Source organism: Eumetopias jubatus, unplaced genomic scaffold, assembly GCF_037043125.1.
Source record: "Eumetopias jubatus isolate StellerSeaLion01/CBP00866 unplaced genomic scaffold, mEumJub1_p1.0 scaffold_16, whole genome shotgun sequence".
NCBI lineage: Eukaryota > Metazoa > Chordata > Mammalia > Carnivora > Otariidae > Eumetopias > Eumetopias jubatus.
In genome coordinates, this window is record NW_028274822.1 from 82,875,948 (window position 1) to 82,900,683 (window position 24,736).

At 54.5% G+C, this 24,736-nt stretch overlaps 1 protein-coding gene across 2 annotated transcripts in view; it reads left to right on the forward strand.

Moving 5' to 3' along the window:
• Nucleotides 1-24,736, forward strand: part of RBM19 (RNA binding motif protein 19) — a 136,914-nt gene that overhangs the window by 24,428 nt on the left and 87,750 nt on the right. For both annotated transcript variants that reach the window (XM_028116643.1, XM_028116644.2), the window contains exons 14-21: nucleotides 1,221-1,331; nucleotides 2,870-3,070; nucleotides 4,482-4,611; nucleotides 11,521-11,669; nucleotides 13,711-13,771; nucleotides 15,785-15,864; nucleotides 18,469-18,524; nucleotides 20,639-20,755. In XM_028116643.1, coding sequence (XP_027972444.1) covers nucleotides 1,221-1,331; nucleotides 2,870-3,070; nucleotides 4,482-4,611; nucleotides 11,521-11,669; nucleotides 13,711-13,771; nucleotides 15,785-15,864; nucleotides 18,469-18,524; nucleotides 20,639-20,755 — 905 coding nt within the window. The remainder of the gene's footprint in view (nucleotides 1-1,220; nucleotides 1,332-2,869; nucleotides 3,071-4,481; nucleotides 4,612-11,520; nucleotides 11,670-13,710; nucleotides 13,772-15,784; nucleotides 15,865-18,468; nucleotides 18,525-20,638; nucleotides 20,756-24,736) is intronic.

Sequence of the window (24,736 nt, forward strand, 5' to 3'; positions counted from 1 at the left end):
GAGATGGGATGACAGGTCTGTCTGACTCTGGTGCCCGTGCTCTGAACCCCATCACACACCTCTCCAAGGGTTGTCACACGCATTCCCTCAGCTGGGGTCGCCCCAGTCTTTGAGACGAGGAAAGGGGAGTCATCGGTCCCTGCCCCTCTTCCCATAGAAGTCAAACTGGATTCCTGCTGACTTTTCCCATCCATCTCTCCAGCCCCCTCAGATCACACACCTTCCTTAAAATGCACATGTCTCTACTTAAACCATGGCTGAGTCCATCTCTGGCAAGATGTTGGAGTATGTTTTCCAGCTAGTCAGAAAGGATATCCATGGTTTTGCCCCATAAACCGTAGACCCATTGTCATTTCCTCCTGCCCAGCACTCAAAGTCAGCACTGCCCATTGGAACTAGAATGTGTGCCCCATGTGTAGTCGCAGACATCAGAGTGGCCATGTTTCTTAAAAAGCAAAAAGAAACAGGCAAGATTCGTTTTCAAAATCTGTTTTACTTAATTCAGTATAGCCAAAGCATGACCAAGATACCATTTTAATGTAATACACAGTATGAAAGATGACAAGTTAACTTTGCCTTCTGTTTTCTCGTGAAGTATTCGAAATCCAGTGCGTGTTCTATACTCCTAGCACTCCTAGCCACGTTTCAAGTGTTCGGTGGCCAGATGTGGCTCATGGCCACCATGTCGGGCAGCTCAGCTCCAGGCCTTAGCCGGTTAGGAAGCCTGCAGTCAGTTCAGATCCCACAGGCACTCGACACAGAAAGTCTTGCTCTTCTAGAACCTTACAGAGAAGGAAGACGCACATAAACAGGTGCAGTGTACGTGTTATAGCTAGGAAGGTTAAGCTGAGTAGGGGAGAGGGTGTGAGAGTGAGGGTCACCAGTCAGCAGGGTGACATCTAAGCAGAAACGGAATGGAAGGAGGCATCAGGGGGTAAGCACCATGCAGGCGGAGGTCAGCAAGTGCAGAGGCCCGAGGTGGGGATGAGGTTGGCCTGCTCGGCTGGAATGGAGGGTGGGGAGTGAAGCTGGAGAGGTAGGCATGGGGTTCTGGATTTACTGTGTGAGACATGGAAGCCCGAATCACGAAATTACTGTGGGTCCGTGAGGGGCACTGGCGGCCCTGTCCAGCTGTCTCCTCAGGCTGTTGGGAGGTGGAACGACTGACCTGTCACCAGCCCACCAGCCGACAGGGCCTCTTCCCTTCCCGCCTCCCACAGGAGACCAAGGGCAGCGTGGCTGTGCGCGTGGCCCTGGGGGAGACCCAGCTCGTCCAGGAAGTGCGGCGCTTCCTCCTCGACAACGGGGTCAGTCTGGACTCCTTCAGCCAGGTGGGTACCGGCTCAGCGAGCCACCAGTGGCTGGAGAGCAGAGGGTGGGGTTTCAGATCCGGGACGTGCTGGCGGGTTTGAGGATCCGGCCTTTCAAGGATGATGATTATTAAACTCTAAGTTGTCTCTAAAGAAGAAAATATCACCTGGGCTCAGACAAGGGGCCCATCTGACTCCGATGGTATCTCTTGGGGGCTGTGTGCTTGCCCACACAGATGAGAGGGGCCCCACCCAGTACCTTAGTAGGAGCACCTGTTGTCTAACTGGGAGTACAGACCTTCCTTGGACCAGGTAGGATAGGGGCCAGGACTCCCGCATGCTCATCCTCCACCAGGTAGGAGTTTAGACCACCTGCCATCCTCCCCTCCCTTTCACAGGCTAGGAAACAGGCCCAGAGAAGGGTTGGGGTGGTGACTTAGAGGTCAAACACTGAGCCCGTGGCAGGAGCCTGGACTAAATCTCGACTTCTGACTCCCAAATAGCCCTCTTGGCTGTTCAGGCCAACCTCCAGGGCGAGTGGAATGGAAAGGGCAGGTGGATGCGTGAAGTACAGGTGCTGACAGCTAACGCTTAACCGGGACTCACCAAAGTGTTCCCCTAAATTTGTGTTTTATTATTCATTTCCCTCATGTGACAACCCGGGAAAGCAGCCCCGCTGTGTTCACTTCGTGGTTCATAGAGCCTAAGTCACATGCTCCAGGTCACACAGCTCGTTGTGGATCGGAACGCCCCAGAGCCCACGCCCCTAACTGTTGTCCTCTGCGGCCTCAGTGGCACCTGAAGCCCGCTGGGGTCCAGCCCTTCCCACCTGCAGATGCCTCCCACCTCACCCACCTCACTCAGTCCTTACAGCAACAGTGAGGCCTAGAGGAGGGGTGTTACTGCCCGTTTTGCTGGCGAGAAAACTGAGGCCAGAGGGAAAGCAACTGACCCAAGGTTTCAGGTTAGATTCGTAGCCAAGCTGAGACTCCTGCTCAGATACCCCATATGCCTGGAGTTTGGCCATTATATCTTGGCTCTTTGGTGCCCCCGCTACATGGTTTTTCAATAAACTGATCGCTGACATTTACAGAGTGCATATACTGTGTGCACTTGGCTCGTGTTAACGCACGTAATTAAATCCTTCCCTGAGGTGCTCCTGTGAAATAGGCACCATGTCCTGGCGTTAGGTGAGGGGCTGAGGCCGAGTTAAGTACGTCTCTCAGGGCCATGCATCTGCTGTCTTGTTGGACACTCTGGAAGGCCCAGCAAGGGCTGCGGGTGGACACTGGCAGGATCTGCCATGGCTCAGAAGTGGAGGGGCTGACATGTGACCCGGGCTCTAGAGCTGGGGCCCTCACCTCTGCCCACTCGGAGGAGCCGCCTCTCTCCCTAGAGCGCCACGCCCAAGCAGGGGTTTCAGGGGCCCGCTCCCCAAGCGCCTGGTACTTGAGGTCCCGAAGGGCTGCCTGGTGCAGAGACAGCTGCAGATCGGAGTTGGGGTCGGGCCGGGGATCCTCCCTCCCGTTGCCCCACGTGTGTTGATTCCCTCCCTGCAGGCGGCGGCCGAGCGAAGCAAGACCGTGATCCTGGTGAAGAACCTCCCGGCGGGCACCCTGGCGGCGGAGCTGCAGGAGACCTTCGGCCGCTTCGGCAGCCTGGGCCGCGTGCTATTGCCCGAGGGCGGCATCACCGCCATCGTGGAGTTCGTGGAGGCCCTGGAGGCCCGCAAGGCCTTCAGACATCTGGCCTACTCCAAGGTAGGGCTGCCAGGGCCTGCTCAGCAGAGGGCCGAGGGGGCCGACGGACCGGCAGGCTGCCTTAGCACAGACCTGGCCAGTGCGGCACTGTCTGCAAACCAGCCTCCTCCGACATGATCTACGACCCCACCCCTGAGAGCACCTCCTCGGGATGGGAGCATGTGAGAGAGTCGCTCTAGAGATCCCCCAGAGAGCATGCCCTGGCTCCGTGCCGCACTCTGGCTTTCCTTGGCTCTCCATTCCTATGTGAATCAGAGCCGCCATTCTGGGCGCTTGTGGTATCTTGTTTCCAGTAAGTTGAAAGTCACTTCTATAAGAAGGCGGTCTCCTGTTTCTCAATAAAGAGAGAAAGAAGTCACGTGTATACACGTCTAGAGTAGTACGTTAGTTTCTTGTGATGGCCACAGGGGCTTAAAACAGCAGAGCCGTATTGTCTCACAGCTCTGGAGTCCCGAAGTCTGAAATCCAGCTGTCACGGGGCCCTGCCCACTCTCCAGGCTCTTAGAGACCCTTCCCTGCCTCTGCCAGCTTCTGGTGGCACCACGTGTCCCTTGACTCGTGGCCACGTCTGTCCGGTCTCTGCCTCTGTCTTCACGTGGCCTCCTTCCTCCATCCCCAGATCTAACTCTGCCTTTCTCATGTGCAGACACTTGTCATGGGATTTAGGGCCCACCCAGATAACCCAGATGCTCTCATCTCAAGATCCTTCACTTGATGATAGTTGCAAAGATCTTTTTTCCAAATAAGTCCCATCCACAGGTTTCCGGGGTTTTGGGATGTGGACATATCTTTGTGGGGGGGAGCACCGTTCACCCACAATGAGTAGCTTCTCTTTATCAGGCACTTTAGCCCTCTGCAGACTATTTATCAGTGTCAGGTTTATCCTTGTTGTAAAAAGAAAGAATCTGCATGCACATGCATTGCCTGGGGTGCGGGGGAGCAGAATGTGTGTTTCTGACGGCCCTGCCACACTTCTCCCACAGAGCTGCCTTTCATTAGTGATCCCGCCTCCCCGTCCTACCCCCATCACTGATCCCGCCTCCCCGTCCTACCCCCATCACTGATCCCGCCTCCCCGTCCTACCCCCATCACTGATCCCGCCTCCCCGTCCTACCCCCATCACTGATCCCACTTCCCTCTCCTACCCCCTGCATTCCCTCATCACAGAAAAGCCAAGAAGACCGCAATGTGTCCAGTGACAACAGATGTTCAGGCCTGTCGCCTGAGCCCCAAGCTACAGCAAAGGGAGGTGGGAGGCTGTGGTGTTCTCAGGGATCAGGCAGCACAGAAGGTTCCAGGCTGTGCTTCTCCTTTTGGCTCCGTTTCCCCGGGTGAGTTGCCCATACTTGCTGAGCCTCAGGCTCTTCATCTGCAGAAGGAACTGAGCCCCTGCCCTGCCCTGTCTCTGCAGTTTCACCACGCCCCCCTGTACCTGGAGTGGGCTCCAGTGGGCATCTTCTCCAGCTCAGCCCCGCAGATGAAGGAACCCCAAGATCCCCCAGCAGGACCGGCAGAAGAGGACAGGGCGGAAGAAGAAACCTGTAAGAGCTGAGATCAGGGTGTCCCAGGGCAGGGGGCAAGTGGAGGAGGGAGGGTGGGAGGGCTGGGCGCAACGCTGAAGTCTGTAAGATACTTGGTTTCAAGTTATTTATTTGTCCTGGAGACCGGCGGAGCTCAGGTTCTCGGATTTTACAGGCATGTAAGATGTCCTTAAGATCAGAGCATAGAAATTTTAGGTGCAACATAAAGTAGCCAGCTTTTCCGTTTGCCAATTAAAGGTTGAAAAAGACCCCTGGAATCTACCACTAAGGATTTAGAACCGAGCAGGTGAGAACCTTCTTGTTTTATACACCTGCCAGCATGCCTGACCAGTGAGGGCCTGCAGTGAGAAGTCTCTCCTCCGTCCTTGGAGTGGCATAGCACAAGGGCAGGGTGGGGATGCTGGGGCAGGGTCGGGGGTGGCTCACCCCCCGCTAATGCTTCACACTTGGGGGCGGAAGGGGCGCCATTGGTGCGGGGGGAGCACCGTCCCCCCCCTTGCCAGGATGGTCGTGCAAATAGCAAAGCATTTTGCGCCCCCACCCTCTCTGCCCACTGAATGTCCAGAGTGTTCAGTGCTCATGACAACCTGAAACACTGTCCGTGTTCCCTCCGTGTTCCCCAGATGTCCCCTAGGGGGCGAGAAGCGCTCAGGGTGGGGACCACGACACATCCTAGAATCGAAGACCTTCAGAAAAGTTTTGAAAAGGGCTGGCGGTCCTGTTATCCAGATGTTAGGACCTTGCTCATCAGCAGTATCCCCCGCTTTCCTACTCACCTCCCCCCATAGGGTTACCCAGTGTATTAAAATAAGAATTGAGAAAATAAATCTCCCATCTACCATCTCCGTCGTTCCCAGAAAGGGTGACTCAGAGCAAAAATGGGGCGAGCAGAATTCTCAGATTAAAGAACAGGCCTTTAATTGAATAGACCTTGCTGTCCATAAACCTCCTAGGGCTGTCTGCATTTGCCACGTTGTCGTGAGTCCGTAAAACCTTCAGGACCAGCCCAGTCAGCACCAGGCACTCGGGAGCCCCTGGTCTGGTATCTTTGTTCCAATCAAGAAGGGCAGTTCTTTGCTCTCCGCATCTCGAGGCTCCAAGAGCCTCCCTCGTCCTCAGACTTACTGATTACTGGTATGAACCTTCACTGGCACCTGTTCTTGAGTTAGTTTTGTCCACAGATTGGATTAGGGTTCCCTTCAAAACCCGCTTTTGCCACCATAGGAAGACTTCTCTTGACACAGTCCTGTGACTTTCTTAACGAGCCATCACCCCAAAATCATCAGCCACCTTAGCGTTCACTTCACTTGATCATCCTGAACTTGAATAATATTTTTTGGCCAAAGCAAGTCCTCCTTTTAGGCACACAGACTTGCCAGGAGTGAGGGCCCATTTCCTACCTGCTTTGGCGGGACCACTAAGCCTGATGCCATGTGGCCACACTCGTTTGCACATGTCCTGGTGTGGCCCCTTGCCCTGGCCTTCTAGAACACTTGTCAGAGTTCGTATTCTATATATTCATTTGTTTTTCTTGCTCAATATCCGTCTCTGGCCGACGGGAGAACCACGAGGGCAAGGAGCAGCTGCCTTGCTCACTGCTGGGTGCCCTGTCCCCCACGAAGCCCCAGGCATAGGCTGGCTCCATGAATATGTGTGGACGGAGTAAACGGATGCAGGAAGAAGGGTTTCTGCCCCCCTCTCTGTGCCTGGAAGCCTGGGTTATCCTGGTCTCTGTGCCAAGTCTCAGGCACACAGTAGGAGCTTGGTGATGGAGGGTTTGTCCTCCAGCGGTCGTCCTGCGTCGGAGCAGAGTGGAGAGGGTGCCAGCACCCATTCCAGGGACAGTCCCAGCTCTTGCTGGGTGTACCGATTGATGCCCACCCCACGAGCTACCCTTTGCTTTGTTCTAACCCTTTCCCACTCCCTGGAATCGTGGACAGGCTCACTTCCTTGGTGTCTGACTTCCCTGTTAGAAAGTCCGTGCCACAAGGCAGGTGTTTTGTCCACTTGCTCCCTGCTGAACCTCAGCACCTGGAAGGAGGGCAGTGCCAGGTGCTGAGCGAACCCCGGGGCGCTTACGCCATGCTAGGCCCTGCACTGAGCACTTCCCGTTCCTCGGCGCACCGCTCAGAGCTCCTGGGGAAATCACTCTCCTCCTTCTCCCCTCCTAGCCCTGTGGCCGGGCGAGCCACCCTCCTTCTCTGAGGCTTGGTTTCAGCGTCCGTGAAATGGGCGTGATGACCATGCTGACCCCTCAGGGCGTAGGTGAGAGTATGGCGAGGCACTGCAGGGAAAGCATCAATATTCTGCCCCTCCAGTACAAGCCGGAGCGGATGGCTCATCATTCAGCCATGAGCACCAGCTTCTGCTGAGCTGGGGTGACCCCAGTGGGTGCCACGCAGATCCTCTTCCCCAGAAGAGGCCTGGTGGGGGCCAGCTGAGATGTCCCACTAGGAGCAGGGGCAGGCCTTGCGGACAGAAACATTCTGGAGCTCGCGGAGAGGAGGCTTGGCAGAGACCCTGTCCCCAAGTCTGCCCTGCCCCACTGAGCCCTGCTTCCTGGGGCCTGGGCTGCCCTGTTGAGAGCCTCCCAGACAGACTTCCCCTGACAGGCCCTGCCTCTCGGGGCTGACGAGACTCACACAAAGGAGGCCGCGGAGCCCGGCCGAGGGGCCTGGCTGCATGCCTGATTTCAGACGGGGCGCTATGCGTGTCTGGACTGATTTCAAGCCCTGCTGAGGTCCGCATCACCAGGTGCATTCCTACAGAGCTCCCCTCCTGGGCTCCTTTTTGCCCTTTCTGTTCCTTTTTCTTACACGAATCGCATACGTAGCCCCCTCCCCAGCCTCCTGTGCCATTCCTTTTCACGTGCTCCTCCCGCATGCCCGGGCCCCCACCTCATTCCCAAAGCTTCCCCCGTCCCCATCACACTCAGCCAGCCCCCAAGCCCTAGATTTTCTCAGTCCCTGAAAGAGGGGAGTGGGGAGGGGAGTGGACGGGCTTTTATTTTTCCAGCCCCCCCTTCCTTTCTGGAAAGCTCCCCATTCCCTGTACCAGTCTCGAGGGAGGGGGACAGTGTGTTTTATCTCCCCACAACCAAGACCCTCACCTCCAGATAAAGGGCTCAGAGTCGGGGGAGGTCCTGAAAAGCTGCTTGCAACTGATAACAGTCTCTGCTGTCAGCCTTCAGCGCCCAGAGCTGGGAAGGTGGAGGGGGGGAGCCGTGGTAAATTCTGCGGCCTGATTATAATAAAGCCCCATGTGGTGATGCGTGACTGGGTTTTATTGTGCCAGCTACAGATGGAAGCACATTCTCCCCTGCCTGCCCCAGCCCCCTCCAGCCCACCTGACTTTGAAATCCTTCCCCCCACTCGCACTCCCACCCTCTGGCCCAGCCCCGCTTGCCTTCCTTACTTCTTCCCTCTTTCTCTGGTTCCTGGTGATTTTGTTGGCAAACATCTGTTTGAGTTTCACAGTATCTCATTTTTCTTTCTTGTCTTTGTCTCCCCACTCGGGCCAGGAGCAGAAGTGCTTTTAAAAATGACCTTTGGCTTTGCAGCCGTGGCGCTTGGCCTCCACGTCACACCTCTCTGGACAGGGACGCAAGTGTGTGGGCTGCAGCAGGGCCTGGCCTGGCCACTCGGGGAGCAGAAGCCCTTCCCAGGGGTGTGGCTGGCAGGGACACGGTCCCCCGGGCTCTGAGGTGTGGCCCACACTGCTCCTGAGTGGCATCACCGGGACTCTGACCCAGATCACCCCTTCCTAAGGCCTGTGTGCTTTTCACAGCTCTGTGCTGCTCCTGGCTGGTCTGTGGGCCCCTTTTCAGTTTTTCCAGGCCCCCCATATTCAGCAGATCTCAAGACCAGCCGCCTTGTCTTACTCATTCTCCCAGCATCCCAGGGGCAGTTACAGGTGCAGGCAGGTGGTTGCTGGGGACACAGAGGTTTAGAGAAACCACAGACATCTCTGTGCTGTTGGAGGATGGCCAGACCACATTTAATCATGTCTTTTATTTCAAGCTGGATATCCCTCCCGGATGTTGGGGGTCAGGGCTGTTGGCCGACTGATTAACAGTTGGAGGAGCTTGTGGGCCAGGCCAGCCGCACACCTGGGGCGGACATAGGTCCTGGCCACCCTCACAGTCCCCTTGTTGTTCCCGGGCAGGGGCCAAGGGCAGCTCACTCACCATGGAAAAGATCAGTCTTCTGTTCCTGGGGTGCCGACCCTAACTGTTAGCTCAGCTCTCGCTAAACCTAAACATCCCGTCTCTAGGGCAGGTGCCTCTAACCTTTCACACAGCTCTTCGAAGCCAGGCAGGGAAGCAGGATGGAGCTGGGCTCCCCTGAGCTGCTGTCCTGGGGAGGCTTGGAACCCCTGAGACACCGGGAACTGGCTGAATTCTGGGCGTTTGGGAGGGCTGGTGGTCTTTGCTGGCGGTCTGTGCACAGGCTGGGTGTGGGCAGCAGTACACAAAGGCCGATGAGCTGGTCGGTGTATTGGTTGACCACTGCCTAGTACAGACGCCTCAGGCCATTGAGTTAGTTGCCAAGATTTAAAAACCACGGGTTTTTCTGTCAAAAGATGGATTTTCAGCTTCTTTTGGAAGACCACGTGAGACCACCCTGAGTTGACCTCCCATGGCAGCAGTTGGCTGGTATCAAGCAGGGGCTGCCCCTTAAGCTAACCACAAGCCTTCTTGGTCACCATCATCCCCACCTCTATTTTCTCTTTCAAAAGAATTTCTTTGGTCTTCCACGAACCTCTCTCCCAACCTGAAGATCCCTCAGATTTAGGGTTCAGAGGCAGCAGCAACCTCCAGCTTTGGTCACGGGCTGCCCACTTTTTGTGATGTGGCTCCCGTGGTCATTAATGAGACAGTCCACCTGGGGCATCGAGCCCAGTGCCTGGAGCATGGGGCCAGGGTGGGGAGCTGTCTAATCAGCCGTCCTTCCCCCTCTGCTTTCATCTCCAGGATGGCAAATGCAAGGAGAGCCAGTGGGGTGGAAATGTCATTCCCAGCTGAAGGTCATGGTTTTCAGCTCGATTGAAGCTCTCATTCAGACCCCGAAGTCTTAGCTACTTTGCATAGCTTCGCCTCCCCATCATTAGCAATACTTTGTCCACCCTGCTTTGCTTTGAGCGTTGAGTACAAATAGCCACACCACGGAGGCCCTGGTTGGGTAAATTGTGTTAGTGCCTTGGGTGGGGGAGGAGCCTTTGTGTTGATTTCTTCTTTTTTGTCCTGGAGTGAGGGTCTGGGTTCTGGGTTCACCTCCGGGGGAGCAGGAGGGACCAAGGCTGTCTGTTCAACTGATGTGAGGCAGACAACTTTATCACGGCCGCCCGTGGCCATCGGGGCTTGAAAGGGTTGTTTTATGACAAATCGGTTGAAGCTTAATTAGGCCTCGCAAGCATTCAGCTTGCCTCACGAGGGGCAGGGGAGGCAGACAGGCAGTGTGGGTACTTGGCGTGAGAGTGGGGGGGGGCGGATTTGAACCCCAAGAAGCTTGAAGTGTTTGAGTGCAGGTGTGGGGGAGGAGAGGGCTGTATCTGTCATCCGGGAGCCGGTGCCTGGGGCCTGTGCCAGACAGGGCAGGCCAGGTTTGGATCTGTGTGGAGGGACGGGCCCCCTGCTCAGAACCACACAGGTGTGAGGGTGCTGTCTCATGACCGCTTTAAAGAACCTCCGAGGTGGGCTTCGATTTCCGCAGGGTGTGGGAGGAACCTCAGAAGCTTGTCTGCGGAGGTGGGATGTGACCCCGGGCCCTGACCAGGTGACATGGGGAAATCAGGGAGGTTGAACTGTGCACATTTCCTCATAGCAGGACTTCTAAGAGGTCACAGTGCTGATCTCTTTCTTCTGAGCCTTCTGTCACCCCCAGGTGACGTCCACACGCATCACCACGGCCGACCCTGACCCTCAGCCTGCTGATGCATGGCCTCCTATTTGCTCTTCCCCCTTCCTGAAATGCTATTCCTTCCGAGTAGGTGGGACAAGAGGGCTGGGGTCACAGAAACAACAGCCCTCTGTAACCCTGTTCTCCAGAAGCACCCAGGAGCACGTTCTGCGCCCCCTTCCAGCTTCGCTCCCTGCATATGTCCCTCAGGAACTGTGTGTAGGGATTGTGATTGGCCTTATGCTGTTTATTGGTTCAGATCTTAAATTTTTCTCGTAACTTTTATATCATAAGCATCATTCTTTGTCCTCACACATCCTTTTGGAAATATTTTTAATGAACACCTATCATCCCAACCTTTGGTGGCCCTGTAACATTCCTAGTGTCCTACTTACGAGTATTTAGTGGTTTGTTTGTTTGTTTTCAATTTTTGTCATGTGCAGCTCTGAATTTATGTTGTCAGGCATAGATAAGGCACACTCTTACGTGTGTGGCTCTCCAAAGTTATGTATATTGGGGATTCTAATTGAACATAACATCCCTGAGGTTCATGAGATATTTAGAGGGTTCTAAGTTTTGCTGCCATTCTATAATTTTTCAAAAGTTTTGAGTCGCATTTTAGTTTGAAATTTCGCTCTCTATATCGTTTTTGTGGAAGAGTAACCCGTTACTTAAGTTTGTGGTTCAGTAAAACAGTTCACACGGTAATTTATATCAAGGTTCACATTGGTGTGGGTTAGTCCAAGGCTCAGACTTCTGGTCTGGGTTTCATATTCCTTTAAAAGAGAGGCCAGAGGCAGGACAGCCTCGCCCCCCTCCCCGGTCTCCACCCCCCAGACTCCCCCAAAGAGTGGCTAGAACCCCGCATCAGCTGGGAATCCGTGCCCCTTCCCGACGCCGCCCGCACAGAGGCGGAACCCCTCTGGTCTAGCAGGTTCTGTGCTATAGGCCCTGGAGCTCAGACCTTTTGTGGATTTGCCATCTAATGGATTTGTGTTTGGGGGGTACGCAGTGCCAGACAACGAGACTCCAGGAGGTGAAAAGCCAACAGAGGGAGGAGCTGCGGACTCTCCAGAGGAGGAGGAGGAGGAGAGCCTCCCCGGGTGTACTCTGTTTATTAAAAACCTCAGCTTCAGCACGACGGAGGAGACCCTGAAGGGAGTGAGTGATGGTTGAGAATGGGGAAGGGGATCGTGGGGCGGGGAAGCCCGTCTGCTGACGCGCTGCCTGGTTTATTTGGCCTGTAAATCTGGTTTGCGCTGATATGGGGCTTCACAGCCAGCCACCGGCCCCTCCACGTCCCTGCTGGGCTGTCCCGTAGGCACCTCCCCCAGGGACTTGAGTCATGGGCAGACCCGCCTGGGGGCTGGGAGGGGCACCCACAGACATGGAAGGGGACGTGTCAGGGCAGCTAGGGAGGCGTGTGCAGTGTGAAAGCTGTCGTCTTGTGTGTGTTAGTGTTGCCCATTCAGAAAACAAAGCCACCCCCCACCTCTGCACCCCGCCAATTGTTTCTGTGGTGTTAACTACCCAAAAGCAAATGTTAGCACCACCTCCTGGCCTGATGGGAGCAGGCAGAAGACCCAGGAATGAGTGCAGGGCAGCCCTGCCTGAAATCCCTGGACGGGATGTGGGTTTTGCATTCTTGGGGGGTGGGGTGGAGGGTACAAAGATGGGCATCTCCAAGTAGGTGTTTGGGAAATGTCAAGTGGGTCCTAGCCCGAGTGGGGTTGGGGGGCCTTGTGAAGGAATTGGCCAGAGATAGGGAAATGGAGCCTCCGGTTCCAAAGGATTATTAGGGTCTGCAAGCTCCCCTGCTGGGCTGAGACCTGCTATGGGGAGACTCCTCATTTCTATGAACTGGGTTTGACACATTTTTTTTTAATGCATAAATCAATGATTATTAGCAGGCTGACAGCCCTGGATTGGTTCTGAAAAAAAATAAGATGGCCATAAGGATTGAACTCACTGACTTCTAAAAACTCTTTCGAGTTCCAAAATCCCACAAATGGACTCAAGAAGGGGGATGGGGTCCACTGAGTCCCAGAGGCAGATGGTGGTGGGTGGGTGGAAGGGAGGCCAGCCTGCATCCGGAGGGAGAGATTGAGGTGTCTCCTCTTTGGGGAGGCAAGAGGTCAGAGCATGCACTGTGAGGCCATCTGGCTAAGTCTATGATGTGCCTGTCCTCTTGCCGGTTGGGAGAGTGGCCATGGCAGAGGGGCATGTCGGCCAAAGCAGCAGCATCTTCAGGGCAGAGTTTCACCGTATGGAGCAACTGGAAACCCACCCTGGGACTTCTCGTTGGCGGCTTCCTGAATCCATTTTGGTTCGGGCTGGGTTTGCTTTTGTAAAGAGGCAGGCCCCCAGTAGTGCCGGATTGCTTCAAAGAGCTGAAGGCAGCGTGTAGTGTGTGTTCATTCCTGCTGTGCCGGCTCTCCCGGGTCTGATACAGGAACATCATCAGGAATCGTTGCTTCCTGGAAGATGCACCCAAGCTTCAGACTCGGGAGCTGGGAGTCACCGCTGGGGTGATGTTCAGGTTCCACACGCATAGCTGTGAGGCCTGAGCTTCAGGGGGTCAGGTCACTGTCCCAGGGCCACAAGCCCCTTGGAGGCTCTGCAGGGAACGGCGTCCAGCCCTCGTGTTGCCCCAAGTTAGGGGTCACACTGCCTGGACTTGGATCCCGGCCTCACTCTTGGCTAATAGTGCAACCCTGGGCGAGTCCTTTATCCTGTCTATGCCACAGTCTCCTCCTCTGTACAGTGGGGATGTTAGGAGAATCTTCCTGTGGAGTGGTTTTTTTAAGATTTTGTTTATTTATTTATTTGAAAGAGTGAGTGAGAGAGAAGCAGGGGGAGAGGGGGAAGCAGACTCCCCACTGAGCAGGGAGCCCAACGTGGGGCTTGATCCAGGGACTCCGGGATCATGACCTTAGCTGAAGGCAGATGCTTAACCGACTGAGCCACCCAGGCGCCCCCGTTGGAGTGGTTTTAACGATCTGATTAGGACGGGTGAGACTTGGATTAAGAGAGTCCATAAGTGTCCGCACCTTATGCGTGATCTGGGTACTGGCTCTGCTGTTCGTCCTGCCCTCTTGGGGCCCATGGCTGTGTACATAGCCTCTGTCTTTTGAGATGTGCCTGTACTAGTTGCAGGATTAGCCTGAAAATAGTGCTGATACACCTTGACATTCCTTTCCAGGTGTTTTCCAAAGTGGGGACAGTGAAGAGCTGCTCTATTTCCAAGAAGAAGAACAAAGCAGGTATTCCCTACAAAACCACCGTCAGAAAGGATGATTCCAGAGGAACCTGTGGCTTTGGGGGGGGGGGTGGCGAGGGTAACTCTCGCTTGCTCATTTGGAAGGTCCTCACATTCTCACATGGCCCACCTAAAACAGTCCCTCTTTGTCTGTCCCCGGAGACTCCCGGTGTTCCGTGGGTGCAGCCGTGCACATCAGGGTCTTCTGAATTTAGACTCTTTGCCTTGGGCCTTGGACTGTCCCCTGGTCTCAGTGCATTTGATGGTCCACCGGTGTTGACACTGTACTGTAGCAGAAGCTTCTCCCTCCTCCCAGCACCTCTGGGCTCTGGAAATGTCCTAAAGAAGAGCAGGGAGAGACTGATCTTGGGCCTTCCCACTTCCCTTCCAAGAGAAGCAACCCAGACGTAGAACCTCTGGAACGATCCACTGAGCCATTATCTGGGAGCTACAGAGCTGGTTTGGGATATAAGAAAGGCAGCTAAGTACCAAGTGAGCAATATGAAGGCTCAGTTGCAGGGGCTTCAGGAAAGGAGGTGACCCCTGACGTCCAGGCGGCGGCGAGTCAGGCTGGTAGAGGGGCCACCAGCTCTGCCTGGGGCTGCCCCTGTGGGTTGTAGGGTCACTGCGTCCCTCTCCGCCATCAGATGCTGTGGAGCCTACCTTTCGGCCCTCAGGAGCACCTCTCAGCGTACTTTAGAAAGAGTTACCTGATCTTTCAGTGCTTTCCAATATCTGCTGAAGAAACCAGCGTTCACGGTTGTCACAGGGTGGTGCCACCTGGCAGCCAGTAGATCTGTCTGAGGCTCCCTTCTGTGGCCCACAGAGCCACATGTGGATAATTTCAAGGACTTTCTTACGGCGTCGGGGCCTCATTTGATAGCACGGAGTTGTGAATGGAAATGCAAGCAAGCGGTCCACGCCGTAGGGGCTCGGGTCTCATGAACAATACAGTAGAGGCGAAGATGGGACCAGTGAGCAAGTTGAAGGTGGTGAATCTCTATCCTCATTTGGACCCATCACACTTGAGCGAGCCCTCTGAGTTCAACTGTGAAAAAACGAAAGAATAAAATTAATACATCTGCATAACATGCAGGGGTTGGGGGGAAGGAGGCACACGTCACATTCTGTGCCACAGGGCAAGGTGTAATTGGACAAGTGTCCCATAAAATACCAGCTGCCCCTCCCCCAATTTTATATATGTAGGTAAAGCACGTAGATCTCAAGTCGGGGAGCAAGTGTTTCCGATAAACTTCTGTGATCTCCCTTGTTCTCTGAACCGTTGCTACTCACTGCCTTAGAAGTAGGGGACCAGAGAGGTTTGCATAATGCAGCCGCCCTCCCCGTCTGAACTTGGTATCTGAAACCCAGGAGCAGCTGTAATCGGATGGTCAGAAATACCTGTAAAGGGGAGGGGGGTGGGGGGATGGGTTAGCCGGGTAATGGATGTGAAGGAGGGCACGTACTGCATGGAGCACTGGGTGTTATACGCAAACAATGGATCGTGGAACACTCCATCAAAAGCTAATGATGTATGGTGGCTAACATTAACATAGTAAGATAAAAAAAAAAAGAAATACCTGTAAAGGGGAAGTCTTTGGTGCCTCTTGCTTTTCACGCACATACTCATCTTCTGCATTGTGTGTGGAAGCGGGGGGACGGCCTAGGTAGATGTTGAGCTGCTTGTCATAGTGATGGTCATCCCTGGTTGTTCCCTCTCCCTCCCAAAGGCGGAATTCTATTACGAAGTTAATTATCATGTCAGTCATCTGTTAATTAATAGTCAACTGGGCCTCAGGTGACGGCTATATAACTTTGTTGGCTGGTTCTTCAAGATGACTGGTAATACATGGCGAGCCAGGAGCAGGAATCTGTTTGGGAACGAAGGAAGGGGATGAGGAAGAGAGAAAAGAGTAGACGTCCAGGGGCCCCCTGGAGCCCTTGCACTTGGGCTCGTGCTCTCTTCACTTTCTTGCCCACCCACCTCACCCCTGTGATTTCTGCCTCTCTCCTTCAGGAGCGATGCTCTCCATGGGATTTGGATTCGTGGAATACAGGAAGCCAGAGCAAGCCAAGAAGGCTCTCAAGCAGCTCCAGGTAAGGTGGGGATTTCAGCCGAGGTCCTCGGAGGCACTTGGGTAGGTAGTGGGGGTGGGGAGAGGGGTTCCCACCTGTCAGTGCTGCTGAAATTGAGCGGGAATGCGGGTAAGTCCACATTTTTCTGGGCCCCTCGCTTCCTCCAGTTCTCTAGGGAGGAGAGAACTGTGGCCCAAGAAAAATGAAGACCCCCTCCTCAGCACTCTGTCGTCACTGTAGTGTGTTCATTAATCCACAGCTCTGTGCCAGGTCTGGGGGAGATGGCAGAGCAGACCTCTGAATAAATACACAGAACCAGGTCACGAGCGCTTGGATGGAAATGAAGCGGCACTTTGATGGGCAGGGAGGGTTACTTTACGATGTGTGGTCAGGGGAGGCCTCTCTTGAGGTGACAGTTGAGCTGATACCTAATGACAAGAAGGAGTCAACTACATAAAGATCTGGGGGGAAAGCAGTCTGGGGTGCGGGGGAACAGCATGTGCAAAGGGCCTGAGGCAGGGACTCTAAGGTAGGAGTGAGCTTAGTCTGTTTGAGAGATACAAAGAGGCCAGTGTGGCAGAGGAGGTGTGAGGTGGGTGGTGCCTGGACCTGGATCTTGCAGGCCTTTTAATGCCCTTGGAATCCAGTTGTAAGGCAGTGAGATTCAATCAGAGGGCTTCGAGCACACCAGGGAAGGGACTCTTATGCTTCCGGACAGCCTCTCCAGCTGCTGTGCAGAGAGTGGATCATAGGGGAGCAGATGGGAGACCATTGAGTCATCCAGGGAGGAAAGGGTGTTGGCCTAGACGGGGGTGGAGGCAGTGGGGACAAGGGAGCTGAACTCCCAAGGTGTTTGGACAGAGACCTCGCATCCTTTTCAGAGAAAAGAATAACAGTGCCTTCCTGCTGGGTCCGACGTGCAGAGTCAGACCAGGGCCCTCAGGAGCAGGAGGGGAGCTGAACTGCGGCCCCAGGGAGCAGGACAGTCTGGGATTTGTGCCTCCTCAAAATGAGACAGGCCTCTGCTCGGAACAGTGTCCTCAACATTCTTCCCTGATGCCCCCCATCCCCAAGGCCTTTGGTGGCAGGGGACAAGGAGCGGTGGCCCCCCCCACACACACACACACCTTTCTTTCTGCAAGACCTCCTTGCTCCCACTGTCCTTTGCCTTTCCCTTGTTCTGCAGCCAGAGCGCTCGTGATCGTGCCTCTAGATCAGGCTTCTAGACCCAAGTCCATAGAAGGGCTTCAAGGGGTCCAGGGACCCTTTTAAGCCATTTTCAGAATGTCACATGACCATGTGCACTGTACAAAGGAGGACATGGCCTGCCTGGCATGAAGCTAGGCAGTGGGAAGATAAAATAGAGTTAAATCCGGCCCAGTTTACAAGCCAAGGCGTGGCCAGTGGCACACCATTCCCTGGCTCTTGTTCTGCCTCTGAGAGGTGCACCTGGGCCAGACCCAGCTAGGCGGTTCTCAGTGTGGAAGGGACATGCATACAGGGCCCCCTCCCAGTCCCAGCAGAGCTTCCCATGCAAGGGAAAGGCCCCAGGGCTATCGGAAATGCAGCAGGGCACTTAGCCGCTGATACGATTGTTTTTGTAGAATTTTGATGACCCTGGCTAGAGGCCACTTCACGAAGGGCTGAGTTGCTTTTGGGTAGGATGTTGGGGAGGTGAGCCCTCTGGGGCCTCTGCTGTCTTTGAAAGGCTCTCTTGCTCTCCACCAGGGCTCGCAGACTCAGATGCCCGCAGGGGCCGGGACTGGGGGGGGGGTGGGGGCGGGGGGGGGCATGTGGTGGCCAGGCCCCATCCCCGTCCAAAGGGGCAGCGACTTCTTGGCTTCAGCCGGTTACTGCCTCGTGGGGAGGCAGGTCGCAACCATACCAGGTCGCTGGGCTTTGATTTGTTTGTTGTTTTTTTAAAGAGACACCGGAAGTCCAGCTTTGTTACCAGATGCCATGTGGGCCCATCACTGGGCTTGAGCTCTGCACATTCAGTGCTCCGTTCTCTGCCACATAATGCAGGATTCTATAAAACCACCCCGCACTGGTCCAGCGTTACCTCCCCGTGTGCACACATATGTGCACATTGCCACAAAGAATTGTTTACACGAAACTACACGTGGTATATTTTATAGGAGATTTAAGGGCTTTTGGAGGGTAATTTTGTTAATACGCCAGTTTTGCCTTAAGGGACCCACATGAGAACCTAGCTTTCCTTGCAACTCCTCTGTGGTTTAGAAATTATTTTTTTAAGCATGCAATCTAACCTGAACTCCCACTCTGCAAGCCAGACTGAAGGGGCTTCCTTTGCCTGCAGATGCTTATAAATGATGGAAAATTCTGTGTCCCTCCAGTGACATAAAGGTCAAGGCCCACGCATGGCTCGAGAGGACATTGGAAGCTGGGTCTCTGTGACCACCAGCTGCTGCCTGGGCTCAGCATGAGCCATTTCCAGGAGAAGCTGTTCTCTGTCCTTGATTCCAGCTGGCCCCTCTGCCTGGAAACGTCCTCCCTCTGAAATTTCCTCTCCCCTCGGCGGAAGCCCTCTCTGGTGAAGGGCAGGGCTGTGGGTGAGTATTTTTGGGAGGACAGAGTGACAAGCTGTGTTGTCTTCTCTCTTAGGGTCACGTCGTGGACAGCCACAAGCTGGAAGTGAGGATCTCCGAACGAGCCACCAAGTGAGTCTTCGGTGCCCCATCTTTGCTTTGACTGGGGCAGTCCCTTCTGCTCTGGTGCTGGTTCCCCAGCCCCTTGACATGACCCCCCCACCCAAACCCCTCACCATCTGGGACTCTTCCTAATGAAGCTGGTGTCCCATTTGCCAACTCTGAGGCCCATTTCTGTGAGGAACTGGGACTGCTCCAGTCCTTTGAGTAAATGCTTAACGCACATTTATTATCATCGAAGGAGCAAGAGTGGGAAAAACAAGCACGTCCTGCTCATCTTGGCGGTTTAAATAACCCAACAAAGAGTTGCAAGCCCAAAGTTGGGGCTTTGGGCGAATGAAAGAAGCAATAAAAACTTAGACATCCGCCTTTATAGGGCTTTCTTTCTCAAAGCTGGACAACAGAGCCCAGAGACAGCCTCCAGTTCGAAAGAGATTCAGTAGGCATTAGACATGGAGACAGACCTGTCTGCCCAGTGACCAGTTGCCTGAAGTGGTAGGGTTTTCTCTAAGAGTTTAGTTTTGTTCCTACCCTTCTACCCGCTCATACGTCTAAATGAGCTGATACCCCCGGGGTGCTTTGAACAGTGCCCGGCATACAACGTGCCCAGTGTAAGGCTTTATTGACATCGTCATGATCATCTACCTGCCTCAGGTGATGAAGTGACTGCCTCTAACAGTCCTAGGGCTGGTTTAAGGTATTTATTTGGTAGTTGTCAGCAAGTTGGTCATTTGTTGTGGTCTTTGAGCAGATGAGCTGCCAGTGGCCACTGCTTTTCCTTCCTTCTCTCACTGTTTTCAAACTACTCGTGAATCCAGCCCCAGGCTACCTCTGGTATTGTTTGCCCATCCCGGTCTGTGCCGTGTGAGCATCATTCGGGTGAAGGCGGCTTGGTACGGGACGGGTTCCTGAGCTATGATGGAACAGGGGGATTCCAGGCATTGGGCCCCACAGCTTTGGGTTCTAGTCCCAGAGCCGCGTGACCTTGGGTGGCTGACTTGGCCTGTGAAGTAAAATGTGCCCACTGGAGATTGTGTGTGAAGCGCCTGGCACATGCTGTGCCCATGAGCACTCAGCCGGCGGTGGCAATCTTTCTTTTCCATACCCTATCTACAGGGTGTCAAGCTAAAGTCACCTTGCCGAGCTTTCAGTGCCCAGCCACTGTTGATTGAGTCGTCCTTTTATGCAACAAAAAATCAGAGGGCCCACTGTGTTCCAGATACTCTGCCCAGTTCCCAGGAATGGAGTTTCCTTGTGGTGCTCACATTCTGGGGCAGTGTATTTGGTAGAACCTTCTACAGTGGTGGGATTCTTCTCTAATGTTCTACATCTGTGCTGTCCAATATGGCAGCCACTTGCTACATGTGGCATTTGAACACTTGAAATGGGGGGAGTGCAGTGTATTGTCTATTGACTGCATAACAGAGTATCCCAAACCCAGCTTAAAACAGCAAACATTTATTATCCCATGGTGTCTGTGGGTCCGGAACTTGGGAGCAGCTTAGCAGGGTACTCTGTCTCCGGGTCTCTAGAGGTTACCATGATGATGCTGGCTAGGGCTGCAGTCTCATCTGAAGGCTCCCCAGGGACTAAAGGATCCACTTCCAAGATGGCGCCCTCACAGGGCTGTTGGCAGAAGGCCTCAGTTCCTCACCACATTGGCCTCTCCCTGGATTGCATGAGGGTCTTTCTTTTTTTTTTTAATTTTTTTATTGTTATGTTAATCACCATATATTACATCATTAGTTTTTGATGCAGTGTTCCATGATTCATTGTTTGTTCATAACACCCAGTGCTCCATGCAGAACATGCCCTCCTCAATACCCATCACCAGGCTAACCCATCCCCCTACCCCCCTCCCCTCTAGAACCCTCAGTTTGTTTTTCAGAGTCCATCATCTCTCATCGTTCGTCTCCCCCTCTGACATACTCCCCTTTTCTTCCTCTCCTGTTATCTTCTTCTGCATGAGGGTCTTTCATCTCTGCCTCATCCACAGCAACTCCTTGAATCCCTCACCTGCACAGAAGACCAGAGCGTCGGCTCTTGGAGGGAGGGCAGAGGAGTCCGTGGAGGGCAGCAGCTGCCTACACCCTGAATAACCTGAACCCTTTCCCCCGACCGTCCAGGCCAGCTCTGACATCCACTCGGAAGAAACAAGTTCCCAGAAAGCAGACAACGTCAAAGATTCTGGTGCGCAACATCCCGTTCCAGGCTGACAGCCGGGAGATCCGTGAGCTCTTCAGGTGAGAGGCGCTGGTTTGGTCCAAGGGGCAGCGTGTGGGTGGGGAGCCTGCCAGAGTCTTGGAGAAGGCGGGCTTGGGGTCCGCTGATGGCTCCGCCGGAGGCCCAGTGGTCTTTCAGAGGTCATCTTTTGGCTGCCTTTGATTTATCTCCCTTGAACTCACGCACTGCTTTCCAGAGCAGTGTGCAGAAAAATCCCAAAGCAGCCAGGCCTCCTCCTCCTCCAGAGGTGAGACAAAAAGAAAGGGATGCTAATCTCCAGCCCCACCCACAGCAGGATGGGGCAGGAGCCCACGTGGCTGACGCTCAGCTCTACCTACCATCTGCCTGAAATTCTTCCACCCAAGGCACTCCTCTGGTCTAAGCCAATGGTTCTTCTTCTTCTTAGTATTTTCGAGTCACTTGGTGACTTTTATAAACATACCTTTGCTCAGGCCTCACCCCCAGGGAGCTGGATTTTGTTGGTCAGGGGCGGGGCCCAGCCATTGATATTTTGATCAGAGCTCCTCAGGGGGGTTCGGGCTCTACTGACCAGCGGGAGTTGGGCCACCGCTGTCTACATTGCTACTTACGGAGAAGCCATTTCAAAATAAGGATGAATCACCTGCATAGATCATGCCGTCCATAAGCAGATGCTAGCACGGGGTCAAAAATTCCAGGTTCTGGGACCTGGAAGAGCAGGCTTGGGGGCAGGGGGCACAGCTGGAAGGCCAGTTGTGAGGCCGTGCAGAAAGGCAGGTGTAATCAGACCAGTTTTCCCACATTTCGAAAGAGAAACCAGCAGTTGGATTTTTGGGGGGAATAAGTTGGCAACTAATTTACTTTCTGAAAATAAACATGGTATAGGACAAAGTCTCTGCCTGTGGCCAGATATAGCCCAAGAGCCACCACTTTGCAACCCCTGTGCTGATACATTACACTGTTGAGCTTTTGAGGTGAATGAGGTCCTGCCCAGAACCAAGCCCTGGATCAAACGTCTCTATGGAGGACATCGCAGGAAGATGTTTAAAGCCCAGGCCCTCCCCAGGCGAGTGCTGGGTGGTGCAGAGAGAGACCATCTAGCCCTCAGAATGTAACGGCAGATGGAATTAGCCCCGACCGAACAGATCGTTGTGGGGTGCCCCCAGAACGTACAGCACCCTGGCCCGCGGGATCGAGAGAGCTAGGTCCCCGTTAGAATTATCACTTAGCATCTTACTCATTAGGTCAACTTACCGATGTCAACTGTGGATGCAAAATGCAAATCCTGTATTTTGGGGACCAGAAAGAAGTATCTTTGTAGGCAGTCTGCCTCTCTGCACTCATTTGGTTTAAAGGATAGGGAGCCATTTATGGGATTTGCTTCAAAACTCGCCATCCCTCTCGCCTCTGTGCCCCATCGTCCACTGGTGTGCAGTTCATTAACAGGCGTGGCTAGCGGGAGCTGATGCAGACGCCTTCCCTGCCGGCTTCTAGTAGCTGAGCCTTAGCTGTGATCCCGGGTCCCCTGCGTGGCAGCAGCAGCCTGGTGAGCTGGGGTCACAACCTAGGGGGGAGAGTTTTCCATTTCCCCACACCCAGGGAGACAAGTCAAGAGGAGTACGTGAGTGAGGCCGTTACAAGAGAGTCCGTATCCTCAGCCCCGTGTGCCTGCTTGTTTTCACATGCTTCTGCTTTTTAAAGAGAGTCCAATTTAAGCACTGCCAGATCAAAACGGGATTGCTGCAAACAGCACATGTTGATCAGGAAATAGTATCCCGCCGAAATGACAGTTCCACTTGCTTCCACAGTGTATTTAGGATGACACTTATCCAGGGAAACAAAAGACGCAGACAGAGAGGGAAAGCGCTTTGTTTGATCTCTTGTTTTATATTTATTTTGAGAAGACCGGGAATTAGTGTCCACCGAACGTAATTACGCGTGGCATCTCTTCTCCCTGCCATTGTTGTGATGGTGGTTTCCACCAGCCCTTGGAAATGAACGGAAAGCCAGTCTTCGAGGGCTCACCTTGCTTTGTTGTGCACTCGGGCTGGGGGTGGAGGCAGTCCCGAGCGGCGGGCAGCAGGGGTCGCTGTGAGCCTTCTCGGGGGGCTAAGCTGGTCCACGAAACCAAAGACTCGATTTCCAGACAAAGCCAGTGGCCGGCAAAGGTCAGAGCCAGGGGAGGATTTCAGGATTGAGGGGAGCCAGTCTGGTCCATTTCTCGCAGGCAGGTTTTGTAGGTTTGTCCTTCCAGGTATAATCAGAATCCCAGCTCCCTCTGATGGAGCGCTTGCCGTGTGTTGGGTCCTGGCTGTGGGTCTGCCGGTGCCATGTCTTCTCTTTAAGCTGCGTGGCCATGCTGCGGTGGAGGGATGCTATTCCCCGTTTTGCACCCGGAAGGATGCTGGAGACCCGGGCACCGGAAGCATCCTGCCCGGGACCCACAGCTGAGCCAGGGTTGGGAATTCAGTTGTCTGCCCCAGAGCTGTGGCTTGGAACCACTTCTCTCTGCAGCCTGCTCTCCTTCTCCCGGGTCTGGAAGGACACTGCCCCCGAGATCATGTCAGCGGAACCACTATCCCGTGAACGTATGGTTCGTACCGGCCATTGTGCTAGGTGTCGGGCATGCAGCCGTTGCAGGAGAGATGGGCTCCCCCCCTGAGGGCTTCACTGTCTGTGGGGGACCAGGGAGCAATGCGACAGTGACAGTCAGACAGTGACACTCTCATGGTGTGCAAGAGTGAGTGTAGGGCCGTGGGAAAGCATGGTCAGGTTCTCAAGGGCATCTGCCAGGAGGTGGCAGCTCACCCGCCCTCCCCAGCATCCTGGGGCCCTGCCCGTGGACTGGGGCGGCAGCTTCCCAGCCAAGGCGGCGTTTGCCTGTGCCTTCCCTGGAGGCCAGCAGCCTTGCAGTCGGGCCTGCCCGCACCACACCGCAGCCCCTTGAGCCCAGCCACGACGGGGCCCGAGAGGCGCTGCGGATCCACGTCCCTGCAGGGTTGTCGTCGGGGGCAATTCGAGCCCTGCCCTTTAGAAAAGTCAGAGTAGACACGGCAGTAGATTGGGAGGCAGCACTTCTCTGCCACCTCCCTTCTGGGCCTCAGTTTCCCCCGGCACAAAGTAACAGTAGTAACACTACTGCCAGCATACGCTTGTAACGTACGATGAGGATGCAGTAAAACGTTAGTGTTTATCATCAAGTAAAGTCTTCCAGCCCATCCTGTGCCAGGCGCTGCTTTGCGTTAGTACAGGTCTGTTTCCCACAACAGCCCTGCGGAGGAGGGTTGCCTCCCTTTCCCAGGGAGAAAATCCGCTCCCCAGCCCAGATTCCCACCCCTGGGCCAGCCGCCGGCTCGCCCAGAGTCCAGCTCCCACGCTATGTGACTGCTTCGGGTGGTTTTGCATGCGGAGCATTTAATACAGGGCCTGGTGTGGGGTAGGTAGTTGATAAACACTAGCTATGATTCTTGAACAGCACAAAACAGGTGGCACCAGGCTTGGAACCAGGGCAGGGCTGACTTGACAGCCTATCTGACAGCAGTGCAGAGCCTCGACAGTCCTCTGGGGCATTTTCTCAGTGTTTCTCCTCCTTCTCTAAGTATGTCCCTCCTGCCCTGTGATCGTCTCCCCCTCCCGCTAGTTCTGGGCTGGAGAGGGTCAGTATTGGGGGACACAGGCCTCTCCACCCCAAAAAGGAAACACAGAAGACAAACGGGGATTCTCTGGAGTGTGCAAGTGTGTGCATGCATGCAGGGAGCAGACTCCTCACCCCACAGCGAGAGCAGGGGTGGAAATGACCCCCCGGCTCACCCTGCTGTGTGCACGGTCTTAAGCCAGTATCCGTTCCAGAAGAAGGGGGGACCAGCTTCCCCTCCTATCTGGGTTTGCTCTGGGGAAAGTGGGCATGTGTGTGGACCTCTGCATCTGGGGGATGCTTTGCCCACCTCCATTGGAAAGCCTGCATTTGAAGGTCCCTGGGACAGAGGGTGGTGTAGAGAACAGCCCTACAGATGGAGCCTAAA